Source organism: Monomorium pharaonis, chromosome 1 (genome assembly GCF_013373865.1).
Source record: "Monomorium pharaonis isolate MP-MQ-018 chromosome 1, ASM1337386v2, whole genome shotgun sequence".
Lineage (NCBI taxonomy): Eukaryota > Metazoa > Arthropoda > Insecta > Hymenoptera > Formicidae > Monomorium > Monomorium pharaonis.
In genome coordinates, this window is record NC_050467.1 from 39908350 (window position 1) to 39927068 (window position 18719).

Genomic DNA, 18719 nt, shown 5'->3' on the forward strand with positions numbered 1-18719 from the left:
ATCTAAATTCGTCTCAGGCCCCGTTGCAACCGTTTGGCTTAAGGCTAACGGTCCGTCCGGCGGCCTCTCTCTTCCTCCTCTCTCACTCACCCCCCTGTCATTCTTTCGTCCTTCCTCGTCCACTTCGCTCGGCACGCTCTGCCTTCGTCTCTCTTTCTCTATCTCTCTGTCGCGAGTCGCGACTCTCATTCATGAGAGGACGCGAGTAGAGATAGAGGAGCGATCGGGGTGAAGCTACGGTGCGGAGAGAGACGGACAGAAAGACAGAGAGAGAAGGAGAAAGAACGAGACAAATGAGAGAAGGGTGAAGAAATAGCGCGAAAGAGAGAGATAGACCGGCCGGAAATGCTCAGAAGCCAATGTTCATTCACAAGCGGCTACGGCTGCGTTGTCATCCTTCTCGTCTCTTTCTCCTTTTCCTCCATCTCGACACTGCGTCCGTTCCTGTCCTCTTCCTCCTACACGAAGATTCTCTCATCTGCGCCTCTTCGTCGTTGCCATCGTCGTCGTTGTCGTCTTCTAGTTGTCGACGACCACGACGACGATTACGACGACGATGGCGACGTCCAGCAGCGTGAGCAAAACGTTCCGACGCCACCGACGCCGCCGCCTCGCATAAATCTCGTTTCTCTCCTTCTTTCTCCCTTTCTCTCTCTCTCTCTCTCTCTCTCTTGCGTCCCTCGATCGCCATTCTCTCTTTCTCTTCCCGCCCCTCTCTTTCGCTCTCTTCTACACCCACTATAGAGCCCGACATACCCTGCGAGAGGATGCACGAGCAATACGCGGAACGCATACAACACTCATTGTTCTTGTCGGTTCCCGCACCCGCGACCGGTACCGGAATAGCACGGTATCCCGCGTGCCACCGCGTTAATACTGCACCCGTGCAACACATAACGATGGCCCATCTCGCGTTTCTACGTCTAACTCTCTAAATCGCGCCCGCCCGCTGCGGAAAATGTACGGCTTCTGGTCTCGACCTAAGCACCGAGTTTAAACCAATCCAACAATGTGCGATATTTTATTATATTCGCGGCACTTTATCAAAATAACATCAGAACACGTTGCACAATTTACAATTAATTAGGCAAGAATAGCATTGTCGTGCGATAATTGTTATTTATAGATGAATTTAGATATATGCAAAAATGTTTTTTTATATTACCCCTGTTTAATTTGAGTTTTTGCCAATCTACCTACGTGTCAATGTGTATATCTGGCGATAATTTTTTTTTATAATGTTTCATTTTTTTAATTGTCCAAGATTGCGAACACGCATTTTTCATTTTGCACTAATAAAATCTTTTAACATTTATTTAATTCAATTTTTAAAGTTTCAAGTTTCCAACTTGTAAAAACTATATAATTGCATTCATATAATAATACAAAGGCATTTGCAACTCTGTGCGGCTTTATTTTTTATCAGTAAAATCATCTAACGAAAAAAAAACTAATTGATTGACAATTACAATTAGTTTCGATTATACCTAAAATAGATATTGTCTTCTAGTAATCCATCTTTGAGAGGTCCTATCCGTTTACGTCTGCCCTGTCGCAGAGAGGAAACTATCATGCGACGTAATTGCGAGGACGACACAAATTGACGCTTGAACCGCAATCGATCTTAATCGAGAGGAAAAGAACATCGATTTGCGGTCTAACGCGGAAAGGGTCAGATGGGGAATAGTGGACGGACGAATTACGTGGTGGCCGCGGCGAAGTGTGTACGGGGGATGGTAAGAGGCTCTAGTTAAGGGTGCGCTGGCGTACGGAGAATAGGAAAAAGGAGGGTGGAACGAGCGAGAAAGCATGAAAGAGATACGATCCAACGTCATTCTCATATACGTTTCTCTCTGCTGAGAGCAGTCGGGGGTTGCGAGAAATTTCATGAGGCGACGCATATATAATATTGACATATGTAGCACCGTTGCATCGAACATAAAAAATGATGAAAAATGAAAACGCAAATCGCAAATGAAATTTCAATCACAGTTATTGCAACTCGTCTATTTGTTAGTTTATCCTTTAGTTTGTAATACGATAGAAATATATCTACCGATTTAATTGCAAGAGCATTGAACTTTAGTCATACTGAAGGTATGAATTAAATATATAATATTTAATGAATATTTAATAGAAACTTAATATATTTTTGTGATTAGTCAGCGTAGCTAAACGATATACATCATTTTTATGCTGGTTTAATTGCGGCTTCTTCGAAACATATCATATAAATCAGTGATCAACGTTTAAAAGTAAATTGACAAAGATGTTATTCTGCAATACAATCACTTAACAGAATATAGATAATATAGCTTGCATAGACAAAATAAAGCACAATACATATCGCTGTATTTTTAAAAAGAGTTTTCGTCACCACTTATCAGTAGAAATTCATAGAACTAGTGCGCCGGCATGTCCGTTCGGTGCGTTACGCACTACCGAAACGTAATGGCGGTAAAGTGCGCTCGGCTCGTCCCAATTTGGGGTCGATTCGGGGATTCCTACCTGGGCGAGCGCCACAGGAGCTACAACGAGTGGTGGAAGACGCAGCACGGGGATGTGGGCGGACAGCCCGGCGACAACAATGAGCATTGTGATTTGCGCGGGTGTGCCTCGCGCCCCATTGGTCGATTCTCACCACCTCCACGGTCCCGTTTCCCGAGGCGAAAGCGAGCTCGCCGGCAAGAGGGTTGTGCTACCACCTCCAAGCCGAACAATGCACAATGCGCGCGGCGAATCACCTGGAGGCCCGGGATCGCCGCTCGTCGCCCGACCTCGTGTCTTTGATATATTTTCGCGTTACGCTGTGAATCGCTTTTTATCCGAGTGTTACACTTTTCGGGGGTAAATGTTTAATTATCTATATTAATCTGATGACGTATAATAATATTGAACACAAAGTTGCTATAACTCGACCAAAGAAGGAACTTAAGAGCATCATTAGAAAAAATGTTTTGTTGGCACTATTCAGTTAGTATAGGTAATTATTTTTATTTACTTGTATTTCAACAATTTTTTTCTTCTAGATGATAACGAATAGCGAGGTGTTAAGTAATTGGTTAGCTTCATAAAATAAAAAAATTAAAATTTGATAACATTTTAACCCAGACATCGTTAATTTTTTAAATATTTTAATATTACATTATTCAGTCCTTTATTTTATCACGTAGTTGAATCGAAGAAAAAAAGAGCATTTTTTTATAATTAAAAAAAATTTATCACGCATTTATTTTAACAGAGCACTTTCCATATCTGATTTCCGCGCAGCTGACGTTGATTTAACATATTATTTGCGTTCCTTTTTTCACTCTCATTAACCGACAAATTGATAGAGAGTGAAGGAAAATATGACGCGAACGAGAGATGGGCAAATAGCCTTAAAAGGTATAATCAAAGCACGACGTGCACATCGCGATGACAGACGCCATTTGCCTCTAAACGAAGATATCGATTCGAGATGAATGTCGTTACACCCCGCGATACCGGCAGACCTGCAATTTGGCGAACGTTTCGCGGCGCCGCCCGAGTATACGTCTATACGCTGCGCTTCGTTGCTGGGCATTGCGCACCGCGGCATCGCCGTTGATGCACCGCGTTCTTCCACGCCACGTGACATGCCGCGCGTTAATCGCCTTCTCCATCCGTTCGCTCCCATTGAGCAACGAGATCGGTGGCAGTTCGTAGAGGGAAGGGGAAGAGGGACAAGCGCGCGTAACTGTGTCCATCCGCGTTGCTACTACTACGCCCAGCTATACGAGCTGGTAGCGGCTCAGGATGTCTGGGGGAAAGGAGCGGGGCGCAGGTATAGAATCTAACAACCGCGAACCAACACATAGGTGAACGAATGCCGATCCGTCGTAGTCGTCGTAGTTGTCGTAGTCGTCGTCGTCGGCGGCGGTGGCGGCGGCGGCGGCGGCGGGGCGACAAAGGCGACGAGGACGTGGACGAGGACGTCGGCGAGGACAACGTCGGGAGTCGGTGGCGGTGGCGGCGGTGGTTGTGGTGGAGGTACCAAACGACGGATGGTGGTGGTAGCGGCGGGCAAAGTCCCTCTCGGCGTGGGTGTCGGAGAAAGGAGGCGGCGACTAGGCCCCAAAAGAGGCGTGGCGTGCGTGGCAGAGCTTGCCGCCACGTACAACACGGCGAGGCGCTTCTACAGCGGCGACGAGAGAAAGACGCAGTGACAGAGGATCGAGGGGGAAACAGGAACAAGAGCAATAGGAAACAAGAGGTGGGAGCGAGAGGCCAGACCGCGGTGGGAGACAGAGGGAGACGGAGCGCGCGCGGCGCGGCGCACCGGTAACAAAAGCAGAGGAGAGAGGGAGCAGTGCGCCGAGAGGGGCGAGAAAGGGTGCGGGAGACATACGGAGTAGTAGTAGCGGGGCGCGAAAGTGGTGCGACGCGCGGGCGCCGAAGCGCCGAAGCGCCGGCCGCCGCCGCCGCCGCCGCCGCCAGGCAGCGCCTTCCGAATCTCATCCCGGTCGGTCGGTCCTCGGGGGGCTTCAGTCAGTCAGCCGACGCTCCGAGAAACGCGGTGATTATTTCCATTGTATGCTCGCCGTTCTCCGCCGAGGGGGGAGGAGGAGAAGGGAGCCTTCCCACCGCACACACACGCATACACACGTACACATACACTCGCGCGTTTCTCTCCCTCTCTCTCTCTCTCTCTCTCCCTCTCGTCCATCCTCCGTATCACTCCTTCTAGCGTTTCTTCCGTGCTCCACTCCGCTCCCGCTCTCTTGTATGCCTCGCGCGCGGCTTCTATGCCCGTGCACAGCCTCCGCGCGCGCCTCCTTCTCGCCCCCCCCACTGACGTGGACCTACTGACGTGCCGCCGCGAGGACCGCTGAAGCCTCTCCGCCGTGCTGCAGAGCGCCTCGCAGCTCGCGACAGTGGTACGCGAAACGGAGCGTCGCGCCGCGCCGTTGTGTCGTTATCGCGTTATCGAGGATATCGCGTTACCGCTGTTCTTCGCGTGGCGCGCAAATCGGCCTCCGCCCGCGATTTGCGTGTACCGTCTCGCGATTTGGTGATTTCAAGTGATGTACCGCGATCGGTACTGAACGGCGACGATCAGACCGCGGGTCATGAGGTAGCGTGTGGAAGAAATCGGTGCTATAACCTCTGCCTCTGGTGAACGCTGCACCGGTCGTCCAGCCGCCCGGAGGTATCTTCTCCTCCGCCGATCTTTCAACCGCCGAGCTATTGGATGTGAGCTATCGAGTGCCGAGAAAAACCCGGTCAATTCCGAGAGAGCGGATCCGTCGCTCTAGCACCCACAGCGAATCGATCTCACCCCTTATCTCTCTTTCTCTCCTTCTCTCCCTCTCTGGTTTGTCAGTGACGTCTTATTCATTGTGCGGAGGTGCTTTCTTTCTTTGATACGTGACAAGTGTCGGGTCAATGGCAACGGGGTAGTCCAGGCTACCAGCGCGCAGCCAGGATGATATGAGCACGCTTGGCAGGTGAGTGAACTGACCTCGCGTGCTTGTAGATATCGAAGCACGTGGTTTTCGATGCGCGACACCGGGGATTTAAAAGCGACGACGAGATTGCACTTGCAATGTCCTATTACACGCAAATTACCTGTAAATGTACCTGTAGGTCGTTAGATTAGAGATAATCCTGATTAATCTCACACTCGTCCAACTTCTTCTATTGACGGTCGGGATTTACATGCGTTTTAGAAAAACTTCGAGTTTATAATCATACAAGTTATTTTCTATCGCAATGATATTAGGATAAAGTTTCAACAGATTTTTTTTCTCAATTTTAATCGTAATCGGTAAAAGGTAACGATGAAATCGCCAAGCAACTGTAATTAATTCAATCTCTTAATGTAAATTCAAAACAAACACTTTGTGACACGTTGCGATAAATTGGCAACCGTTTAGTCGAGCCGTCCGATATACAATATTATTAAAATTTTCCGTTAATTCTGTATCTGTTTATACGGAGCATCGTGTAAGTTAACTCGAGACGATTTCGATGACGCGCGTACAACGAGCGGAACGGCACGCGCTCGCATGCTCGTGAAACGTGAATTACGATCTGTTGTACGACACGCACGTCTGGCGAATTCGTTCGACCGATCGGTAGGTTTCGTCGAAACGCGTCAGGATCGGATCCGTCCGGGCTTGACGACGCTAACTTGCACCTAACGCGACTCGAAACGCGGAATTACGCTTACACGAGCCGCGGCGAGATCACGCTTAAAATGCGATAGTCCTCGCCGGCGCGTAATCGGAGTCACGTCATGACATTGTATCTCGCGATATACGCGACCGCCGGCGCGATAGCGCGAGGGCGACCGGAGCGTGTGCGTGTCTCGAGCTTGTGTGAATGCGTGCATCGTGCGTGAGCCGTACTGGCGTGTACACATGGGGCCATGTGTTCGGTTTATACGGCGAAGGAGAAAGAGAACCGGCTCGGAGCGGAAGGTCGACGGGAGAGACGAGGAGAGGAGAGGAGAGACGAGTAACGAACGAACGAACGAACGAACGAACGAACGAGGGTTGTGAGAGAGGAGGGAGCGTGCTCTCTACGCATCTGACCCAGTGACCCTCCCCGTTGTCCCCCCTCGAGCTTCGTGCTTCTCTCTATGGGGTTCCGTCTACTCCGGCAGGCTTCCCGCTATCGTGGAATAGCTCGCGCGATCCCACGCAACGATCCGACGCTCTGTGCCTCCTCTTTCCTTCGCGCGAAGAAGGACACTCGACGTCTAACTCGATTAATCCGAGCGGATTACGCATACCGGTGCAAATCCTTTCGACCTTGGAACGATTAAAGAGTTTTTCTCGTACTTTACATAACACGCGCTCTCTAAAAATAAGGAGGTTGCCTTAATCTGCATTAATGTTTTACAAAGATTGTTTTTACTAATGGGCAATCCTAACGGGCGATATAACGAGACACAACAAGTGAACTGTATAATTGGTCGATCGCTTATTACCGCATCACCGGAAAAATTGCTTGCTCACCTAGGCACTTAAAGCGAAACGTGATTCTGCAGTTTTTTATCCCAATATCGAAAGGCCTCGTGAATCATTTGGGCGAGTGTAATTGGGGATTTTGTCTGCAGATGCGCGCGGTATTTCCGGGTACAATGTCTCGTTAATCGACGCTCAGAAAAAAAAAAACGACCCTTTCGAGCGGCCGGGATTCGAGTGCCAGAGATTGCTGAGTACGCAATATCAAATTATCTCGAAAGTCGTGATAATAAGCGCGGACGTACGGCATTCCCGAAGGATATGCTCGACGCGGAGATGTGTGATTGTCGCGCGGACATACGTGCGTGCATTTGCGTAACAAGAGCGCATTCGCGCGAGTCGCCGGACGAATCGAGAGACGGCGATATCGAATTAACGGCGCGAATGTCCGCCATTACGGGGTTGTTTGCTTTATTTTTTACTGATTCCCCTGGAGAACGACAATCGTACTCACGCTTTAATTTTGCGAGCGATTTCACCGTATTCGCTGGATACGATCATCGATCTTTTAACGTTTTAATCGCCGAGCTATTCAAATTATATAACCGGCAACTCTCGTTAAAATTTTCGACTAAGTGCAGAAACAAGTTAGTGTATAACTGATATTACGCGTGAGCCATTTAACGTCATGGTTGTCTTCTTTAGTATTTAAAAAAAAATCATATCTTTCAAGACGTTTTGCTAACGAGTTGCCAAAGCTATTGCTGCTTATCATCTACATTTCTGCTAAAGAATTCGTTAATTGTGTACCTCATCTCAAATAGATGGAGCATTAAAAAACGCTGCGTAGTTGTTAAACTTGCTAAAGTCTATTCACCTCGGCAGCCTCCATAGAAATCCGCGCATCTTTGAGGAGATAATTAAAACCGGGGTACAATGCATACGCACAAAAGCCCTTTATGCGAGTAAAGGTGCAGCGCGAGGCTACATTATGTGGTGTTCCGGCTATAATAAATTACTTCAGCCGCACACGAGCTCCGAAGCCACATCCCTCCCCTATAAAACTATGTATATACGGCATGCATTATATCGCACCGCGCTCAACGATATTGTCCGCGGGATAATTCGTGCGGTATCTATCACGGTATTTTATTAAAGCCAATTGCTCTCTTAAGTGTAAATCTAGTTGCTTGACGTGTTGGCGCGCTGCGACTCGAAATACCGGCACGACCTCCGCGCGGCTGATATATGTAGACAACCCTACAATTGCGCGTGACACCGCTCACACTTGCAAGTGAATTCGGGGAGGCGAGGGGAGGGCACCGTGTGCCAGCATAAAGCTCGACAATGGAGACGTACTGCGTGCTTTGATTGCGTCACTAAAACTGCGCCTTAGCGCATTAGCGTACGAGACAAAGCACGATTCTAAAGTGTCAAAACACGAGACGGTCGAGTTTCGACATTCCGGCTCACTTGCGAAAACGAGTGATAGCCTAAGCTGGTTCGCGCGTTAGCGTTGTATCAAATAAAAGCGTGAGTGGTCAGCGTGTGGTTCAGCATATAATCTCTAACAACGTAAGCGACGTCGATAGAGGCTCGTTAGCCACGACGGGCCTGGCTTTGAATTGCTTTTTTAAATGCAAACGGATTAATTGTTTATTCGTATAATTAATTCATGAATCTACTATAGCTATATATACGTAGCATGTAATTGCAATTTTCGCAAAATGTACGCTTGACTGTCCGTTGGACACTACCGAATCGCACAATCACATTTTGCAGCTATGAAAAATTATATCCATTATAAAATTCTATGAGATATTTGCGGTGTCGATTTGTCAACGGCTCCTTGCCCTGATTTCGAACTTATCTCAATGAAATTACGCGTATGAATTACGTTGCTTTAATAGTTCGTGTCTGCAATCGCAAAACGATATCGTTGACTTTGACCGACAAACGCTAGAATGTGAAATGCGTTTGTTGAAAGAAAAAATCTTACTCATCAGCATGATCGCATCCGCTAGAAGGTCAAGGTCGGCATTGACAAGTCATTATAGAACGATAATCTGGAATAAATATGTGTTAACATTTCCCTTTGGAATTATCGCGTACGTAACCGAGTTTCTGCATCTTGTTTTTGTGTAACCCTCACCGGGAAAAAGTGTTAGGATTCGAGGTGAAAAGAAAGACCTCAAAAACTTTCGCATTATCTAATCCCGAACTGTGCACTGTTAATCAGCGATAAGCAACGACACGTGTAACAAGACGCAACGAATCGGATTACTCAGTGATTATGTGTATAATTGCGCACAAACGTTTATAGAAGTATCACAAAGCTCTATTTCTTCCCAATAAATTCGCTACAAAATTTAACGAATAACAGTAGGCGATAAGCGTCGATATACTTGACCCTATCAACTCTGTCGGAATTCTTAAATGAGATGTGATCTCACAATATTGTGTTTGGAGTATATGTTCAGCAGTTTAATTAATGGCAATTACGATATCGTCATGTTTAATTGCAAAAGTATAATTATTGTCGCATGATTCTTTTCCATTAATAATTCCCAATTTTTTTTACGGCACAAATTTACAGATAGCACCATTGTTTTTAATGTTTAATATCTTAGAATGTTTTTATAAACATCGATATCTCGTTACATTTATTTCGACATTTCGTATACTTTATTTCTACAGAATTATTTTGCAAGAACTACCTCAAGAGACCGCAAATCGAGAATAGACTACAATAAATTATCTCGTTTCGCCATAATGATATACATGTACTAACTATATGATACTTCTTGATAAGATCCTCTTTACGAGTCTGAGAGTGCGCGAGGATAAACTCTTTTGAGTAAGCATCAAGCAGATAAAGATACATACCTGCGGTTATTACGATATCGCATATCTTCCTCGGGGGAAATGTCTTGTGAGCTGAAAGGATTTGCACCATGCGCACCGTTTGCTTCAATTAATCGAGATGGACGTCAAATAACTGTATTTTTCGTCGTCTGGTTTTAAGAGAGTTAAATTATTCCGCGACAGCAAGAAGCCTACGGGGAAGTAGGAAAGTACATGTTAGAACCACTTTTGCACTGGCGCGTCGCGATTCTACCTGCTAACTTGCGATAACTTGTTGTAATAGAAAATTACGGTAACAACCGGTAGCAGCCAGACGATAACATATAATAATGCATAACACGTTACATTCCGCGTGATATTATACCGCTAAGCCGGGCAAGAGACGCGCGTTACGCGCGGAAGTGATTGATCATGGATATCAAGATTGTTTCTCTCATTCCAGACCTTCTGTGTAATTTTCTCTTTACTGCACTTGCTTTAAACAAATCAAATATTATAAAATACTCGAGCTATTAAATTAATTTAAAGCAGTAGGAAATTAGAAATCCGCTGAAAGACTCTGTCGTCTATCATAACTTTAAATTATTTTCAAGTTTTTATGAATATAAATGCAATGTTTGAGAACGTCTAGAAAAACTTCTCCAAAGTAAAAACTAGCCTCTGTCGTACAAAATTATAATCTTTTGTAATTATAATCTCTCGATGCACCTGTTCGCCGCGGAACTTTCGAAAAAAGTACAATTGAGTAAGAAAAGTAAGATGTCGTCGCCGCCGCACTGATCCCAAAGGGAAGCCGGTTTGTGGAGACGACGCGCGCGACGCGGGGATCCATCTCGTTATTCGCACAGCGCACAATACCTGTACCCCTGTCGCGGACAACAGCGCGAGGGTTCGCGGTGCGGCCGGGATTCATCAGGACGGATGAATAGCGTCAGATAGCCGAGGTGCTCCGGCCACCACCGCGCTATCGCGCGTGCAGCCTCTCGTGCACAGGCCCGTGTGCGCTTTGTTCGCGATGTATGGAGCCCAGTTACACGTTCGTTGAGTCAGGCGGAACGAGGGGATGAGGCGAGGCGAGGGAAGGGCAAGAGTGAGATGTACGAGCGCGTAACGCACACGTGAACATTCCCCCTCTCCCCCCCCCTCCCTCTCGCTCTCTTTCCTTTTCTTTCACGTTGTTTTCAGCTTTGGCGCGCGTATCCCACGAATTCTCTTGTTTCCTCTACGTCCGGGATTTCCTTCCCTCCAACTCCCTTGCACTCCCCTTCCCATTCCTCCTTTTCCCGGCGTGTCTCTACGTTCCTCTCACGAAAGAGCGTGCTTTTCCTTCATGCATATGCCAGGGTGCATGCGTGTGTGCACGATGATCGGTGTGTGGAGGCGGTCGCGGAGGACTCTAACGCGTTCCAGATGCTGCGCGCTTTGTTCCCATCGACGCGCGATGCTTGAAACCGCCTTTCTTCGTTTCTCTCTTTCTCTCTACCTCTATCTGTCTTCCTCTTTTTTTTTTTGGAACAAAATTCTGATAGGCGCACGTTCCTTCACATCGAGTAACCGTAAAGCTTCACCTTTAACCCTAAATCTTTAAATGAATGCACTTAGAGATAAGGATCCAAGCGAGCGTCTTTAAGTGATAGGACGGGCCAACTGACTTTCGGAAATATTTTATTAAGAAGAGAAACAAGATTGTTTCTTACTATCTATTCTTCTAGTCTGTCTGACAAACAGAGAGATGTGCAGCTAAGATGCATAAATTCCCCAAATGTCGCCAGTTTCGTAAACACGCAGACTCCGACGCTCTCCATTTAATTCCAGACTATTTGTCTTTTGTCTACTTTAGTACGTTCAGTCCCAGAGAGTCAAATAAATCCCTTTTCCCCTCTCCCTCTCTCTTTCGGCCGAGCCTTTCTTCTTCGATCTCGTTTATCTGTCTCCTCCCTTCTGGTTCCTCTCTCGGGACGATACGTGCATACGCGCGGCGTGTGCACGTGCATCGCGTGTAACACGCTCCCTTTCCTCTCTCTAACGAACTCCGGTATAACGCGAAGGAGGAGGATCGAGGAAGCGATCTAAGGTCCGAGCAACTTGACGCTGAACACATGGCTCCACTTCTTCTTAAACCTACACTCGGTCAGAAGATCCTCCCCCATTTCTAACCGGCTGCCTCCCTCGTCCCCTAACCAACGCGTTTCTATTCTCTCTTTCCTCTTCTATTCTTCCTCCTTCTCCCTCTTTCCTTTATCCTTCTCTTCTCGAAGTTTTTTCTTGATCGACACACTCGTGATTCCATATGGATTTTGTCTTTGACGAGACAAAGTTAGTCGTGCCGATTGTAACACACATTGCCGGTCATAAATAATTTCTTTTTTTTTAATATCAGACACGAGATGGACATCAACATTATTTTAGTCGTAAATCAAAATTATGCGTTCAATATCTGTTATCATAAGATTGAATGACGTAACTGTATCATTTTTCATACTTAGAATTACTCTGAATATCACCGATATATGTACCGAGAACATGGATTTGTGCCGAAAGCGATGCTCCGGAAATCTTCTTATCTCGTTATTGCGCAAGTGTGAGAGTCATTTGTTTGCGCAGTAGTTAACCGTACGATATACATAATGAGGAGATAGTGAGAAGATATTGCCCGCGGAAATGAGGGAAAAGTGACTGTCACATTGGTGAAAGGTCGGACTTATTTGCGAGTATCTGCTCTGTCTAGGATTTCACGCCACTTTTATCATCAGGCGCCGAGTATTTTTTCATCGGCACCTCCGCAAAGAGCAGCTGATCACTCTGGTGTTCACGGCCTCCCTGATGTGTGAGATTCGATCGTACGGCGGGGAATCTCGCGAATTAAATGTTCCGTTTCTTTTGATCTTGCTTCTCTCCGGGACCAAGTTCAGTGGTACGCCACCGCCACTCTCGTAATCAAGTTACGACGATATTAATTACGACGGCTCGATGCGGCGCGCCCGCGAATTAATAATCCGACTTCGCTTTCGTTCATTGATTTGCTTTGGCGCGATACGGGCCGGCATTTTGACGCGCTGCTGTAGGATTCGAGAAAAGTAGAAAGGATAAATTGCTGATTGTTGAAAGTTCAACTTTATTGTCTGTATATATTACAGTACATTTCCATCTTTAATTTTTAGAAAGAAGCAATTTAAATTGTTTCTTTAAAAAAATGTTGCACTTTGCAGAATGTGATAAGTAAAATAAGAAAGATTTAAAAGAATAACGGTTCAAGTGTTACACACGCTTGCTGTTTTCTTAATATTCATGTTAATTAAATCATTATACGATAAGAGATTTAAGTCTGTTGTTTTGACGTATTAAATTATATATGTGCGTAATGATTTAACAGTTTGACGTTATTGATTCATTTGAGTATCTTCCTCGGCTTCCTCGAATTAATTTGTAACCTTTAATATGCAAAACTGCTTTGTGAATTTCTGAATGAAATAAATTTAAAAATTATTTTTAAGAAAAATTCTTTAAAATAATGAGTTTTTTTAGTATTATTCTTCCGAATGTGTTTTCAAATCTGAAATCATACTATTAAAAATAAAGAAAAAGTTATATTTTGCTCTTCCAATTTATCATTATAAAATTATCTTAAAAAAAATAAGAATCTTGAACTTTGTCATGTACACAGATACACATGCATTCTTGATACATTTTATTATAATATTTTCTCTCAAAGAGTCGTACTTTCTTAGCTTTACCAGGTGTAAAGTTTTATATTACCATACTTTAGAGCGGAAGCCGCGAGTCTCGTAGATAAAAGCGCGCATCGCGTGAGACGAGTGGCGCAAAAAAAAGGAAGAAAAAAAAAAAGAAATTTCGCGGCGAGAGACGGTTCTGAGAGACGGCGGAAAAGAGAGGCTCCGGAAATAGTAAGAAGGGCTAGAGCAACCGCGGGGTCGAGGGACGGCAACCCTCTTCGACCCCCACCGGTTTCCGTTGATAACGTATTCTAGGTAGAAAGAAGAAGAAGAAGAAGAAGGAGAAGAAGAGACTGACGGAAGATTGCTTTTACAACGCGGTCGCCACGACGCGAGGCGTGACGAGACGAGAGACGAGGCGGGGCGGGGCGGGCGTCACGTTGTCGGCTCCTGTGAATGTGTTCCGGCCTAGTCGCGGTTCGCGCTCTGTCTTGCGTCGCTTTGCGACGCAAAGAACGAGAGGATTGCGCACACGAGAAACAGCCGGTTGCCCCTGGGACAACCACCAACCCCCGGGTGATGGTGGGCTTGTACAGTATCCGCGCGTTACGTCGCGCGCGGGTGGGTGCGGACCGCGCCCGCTCATACATAAACAAGAGATCGGCCAAGAGGTAGCATCAAAAGAAGAGACGATGCTGGGATCTCCATTATGTAGAGCGTATCCCACGGTGGTCCTATAAAGAATACTAACGACGGGGCGCTTTCTCTCACCGCGGGGTCCAGGGATCTTCTCATGCGCGACTTTTCCGGGCCAATCTCACATTGGAGATAAGGATAGCTATCGATATCTGTGTACTAAAAACTGCCGCCACTTCTCTCTTTTGACATGGATATTAATCATAATGATGTTAGGAATACCAATATCTTAAGAGATATATCGGTATTGATATGAGAAATCGATCGGCAAATTTGTCTTCCTGTCTTTTATCTTTTCTATTTTATATTATTCTTATTTAATTTTTCATTATCTTTTTATTTCTCTTTTCAATGACCACATTACCATGTATTATTACAAAAATCATAACACCGGTGCTTAAATCGGTGGAACATTATAGTGTTGCTATGTCCGTGTGCTTGTGGCATGAATTACGTAGTAATCCATTTCTTATGACGAAAGTGTGCATGCCGCGGGATTGTATTCTCCTTCGTATCTCACTTACGATAGCTTCCGAAAATGTATGAGGAACAGATAAAGAGAAAAAGAAGACTATATATTAATGGTTCCTTATCGCTATTATATGTTTCAAGACTCGTAGAGTAGTGGTATAAAATTAGTCAATAACAGGCGCGTATCTCCTTTCTTCGTCGTATCGTATAATCAGCCCTGGGCGACTTAATTATAATGCTGCCAATGCTGGTCGCCTCTCCACAAAGATATAATGAATTTTTATATACTACGTAGTAGTATAATTACGGCCTGCTCTTTTTCGTCTCTGTTTAATAAAAAGTAAATACGTTAAGTAACATGATATTTGATTAATACTTTGCTTACTTATTATCGATTAACATTTTTTATATGGAATATTAATAAATGCTTTATTATCTCTTTGGATATCTCAAATCTTTTTGTTTTAAATCTTTCAAATTAAAATCTGATTTAACTTTTATGCCATTTTTTATTTAGATTTTAATATAAAAAACACAAACATATTTGGTTGAATCCTGTATTACCACGCGATTGTATAACTCTTAATTAAATTGTCTTTAATCAAATCTGGTACATCTGATGGTCTATTCTCTAGTAATCTCGCCGACTGTTTCCCACACTGGACCACTCGAAACGGATTCCTCGTCCGTCCTATTTGCGTGCGTGCTGACGGAAGTTGTAGCTCGCGGTATCGGACTAACTTTCCCACCCCAACACTGGAACGCCACCCTAACTTTGCTACTTGAGCCCGAACAGATGCCGCATCCCCTAAAAAAAACTAGGTTCCTATTGTGCCACTAATAGAAAGTCAAGCGTCGGCTCACACGCTCGCACCCACGGACACGTGTCGCTATGCATGAATATGCGTGCGTCTTTGATCGTTGTTCGTGGATACATTTCAATCGATCACGACCGGCGGAGAAAAAGCCACAAAATGGTCGTAAAACATTTTTATCTCGTTTAAGACACGCATGCGCTATAAATTAAATTAATTAAATTCTGCATACACACCGCGAACTAATATAAAAATATCTACATATACGCGTACTATTAAAAATAAGTTTCTATTAAAATGTAAAAGAAAAACAACAAATTCCGGAAACGGCATTTCATATATTCTAATAGAACGTCCAATACAATTGTACATTGTACATTATACATCGAAATCTTTACTATCCAAGATTTGATAATAATAATAATGTAATAATTTAGAGCAAATGTACTATTATTATCAGCGTATTGTTTTACTCTCATAGACAACACTGTCTTCTTCAATCTATCTTTTAACAATCTTTCACTTTTTGCACATAAGATATCTTAAAATTTGATTTGTCTTTTGGAAATAGAATTATCTATGTTTATCAATATAGTATTTATTTTATATCGACCATGATTTTTAAAGGAAAGAATGTGTATAAAGTAATGATATATATTACAAAATTAATTCTCTCTTTCCTTGTGCGAAATTTTATACGAGATACGAAGACATAATTTTAAATACAGCCATAACATTGGTTTTAATGATATTTTATCTGAGACGTAAGTAAATGTAATAACTGTGAGAGATGTTCGACCTTTTTCGATAAGCGAAGCATGGCAATCGAAACGTACAGGCACAAATAATTATATCGCTCCTTGGTTAGTCCTAATATAATTTAAAAAAAACTAATTTTACGACTTCCACAATGACAGTCACAATAAATTGACCCCAATGCCATTAAGTCATAATGTAGCTGGCCTCACGAGAATTTTGAATGCCGTTTTAAAATTATGAAATAATCATGTGATTTACAAAAGTAATAAATGAATAAATATATTTACACACACACACACACACATACACGCGCACGCACACACATACACACATATGTATATATATATATTGAATAATTTGTGAAATTTTTGATTCATTACTGCAATCAGTAATTTTTTACGATAATGTAACGCGCGTATATTAAAATTTTGTGTGTGTGTGTGTGTGTGTGTGTGAGCTTGAATTAAAAAAACTCGTTGACAAAATTATCATTAATTACTAGTAATCGTGACACGCGCGGCCCGAAATCGCAGCGCGCGCGCGCACAGACAGGAGAAAGAAACGAGAAATGCGCTTGCGTAATTACTCATCTTACGAACTTAATGAATCGGTAAATGAATGAATGGATATTGCGTGGGTGCGCGCGCGAGAGAGAGAGAGAGAGAGAGTACTTAGAACGTTCGGCAAGGGAAAGATTTATCTCATTATCCGCAATCACGCAAGCTAACTTGTTCTATCGATGTCGACAGCCGAGATTGTCGACCTCTTATCATCGAGCACAATACGGAAGATCTTGAAATGCAATTGCGTGTATATGCAAGTGCAAACACCGTGCTACATTCAAATTTGTTTTTTAGTCATTTATTTTACAAATCTCGAGGTGCGATCTCGCTCCGAATTCGAATGTGTACTACCTTTCTCTTCGACTGTATTTTGCGAAAGTGCGAAATCATTTTTCCCCTCCTTTTTGCTTATTCAATCCGACACGATAGTACGCGCGGGGGAGGGGAGGGACCTACCACCCGCGCGCATTCCTGCACTGTCACCGACGTTGATGATCTCTCGCTATCCTCGTCTGTGATTTCAGTCGGCCGGACACGATGGCATCTGGCGGTTAAAAATATTTCTTCCGCGGACGTGCCGCAGGCGCGCGCGCTTTTTGTTCGGTCTCCCCCGGCTGTAGTCGGGGCTATAGTTGCGAATCTGTGCGTCTTCGTGAAGTAATTATGCCGGTCGGGAAGTCTAGGGACAGAAATACTTCGCGTACCGAGAGGAGCGGCGTAACAACGAAGAGCCGCGGGACAGGCACGCCGGATAGTCGCGCGCGTGCACGTAGTTACACGTATATACGCGTACAATGCCGGAGACACGTAGACAATAGAAATAGAAAAGCGACGCGGGACAAGCTCGGCGTGTACGTCCAAGGGAGCGCGAGACGCCGGGGGGATGGAGCAACGGTCTCTCGGCGGAGATTTCCTCGCGTCCGATCGCTGGACGTTTTGCACACTGACTGATTGCTGCCACGACTGACGATCGTGACTTACGAGATTATTATCTAGCGTACGTAGTTATGCCGTCAACATATCCTCGCTAAATATACACGTCTGACTGCTTACTCTTAGCGCTAAATTTAAGCTTAATTTCGTGAAAATTGCTTGGTGATATAATTCGAACAGTCCGTTTTTCTCCTGTTTCTATTGAAGTTCTTATCACAGAAGACATAATTAAAGATGCTTTTTTTTTACCCTTTTTTCTCTACATTTGGATAAAGAAGGAATATTGAATAAGGAAAGTCAGGAGTTTAAAGACTCGACTTTAAGCACATTTTATTCTCATGACTCACAAATGCAACTTAATACGTGTTCTACTCGTCCTTTATTTGCGCATTTCTAAGAAAGAATAAAAATATTCAATTCTTCGTAAAATTCGGCTGTAGAAAAGATATTTGGCTTTCCCCTGCTTTATCGCATGACGCGGAGTCATACAACGAGCACAGTTTCCGAATAATCGTAAAATGACCGGAGCTTCCCCCGACTATTGTAGGGCGCGTGTACCAAGAATCTGATGAACCGCGCATTTATCGTCGATTCATCAACATGCGCTCCGATCTTACGCTCGTCGTAATCTCTCTCTCTCTCTCTCTCTCTCTCTCTCTCTCTCTCTCTCTCTCTCTCTCTCTCTCTCTCTCTCTCTCTCTCTCTCTCGCAGCATACGTATGCGCTCGTAGCGCGGCCGGCGTGTCGTTCGAAGCGTCACGTTCACGACACATGCGCTCGTAGTAAACGGAGCACGTGGTAGTCCGGCGCGACTCGCGATTCGCACGAGTGCACGTGTGCACGCGCATCGAGCGCATGCATAGCTCCCGCGCGGAGCGTATCGCGCGCGCGACCGACCGAGCCCTCGCAGGCCCTCGCCCGCGAAAAATGCGCGCTGGAGGCGAACGCGCGCGTACAATGTTCATCATTGTAACAAATTGTAATACGCTTACGCGGCACGCAGTGTCCCGT

General features: G+C 44.8%; 1 protein-coding gene across 4 annotated transcripts in view; it reads left to right on the plus strand.

The window, feature by feature from the left end:
• LOC105834809 (transcription factor SOX-13) overlaps nt 1-18719 on the plus strand; it is a 107034-nt gene that overhangs the window by 45944 nt on the left and 42371 nt on the right. For 2 of the 4 annotated variants that reach the window (XM_036286886.1, XM_036287003.1), the window contains exon 1: nt 1254-5468. The exons of the other annotated variants lie outside the window; for them this stretch is intronic. In XM_036286886.1, the coding sequence (XP_036142779.1) occupies nt 5452-5468 (17 nt within the window). In that variant the 5' untranslated portion in view covers nt 1254-5451. Of the gene's footprint in view, nt 1-1253; nt 5469-18719 lie in introns of those variants that run through there. 4 annotated transcript variants of the gene reach the window in all.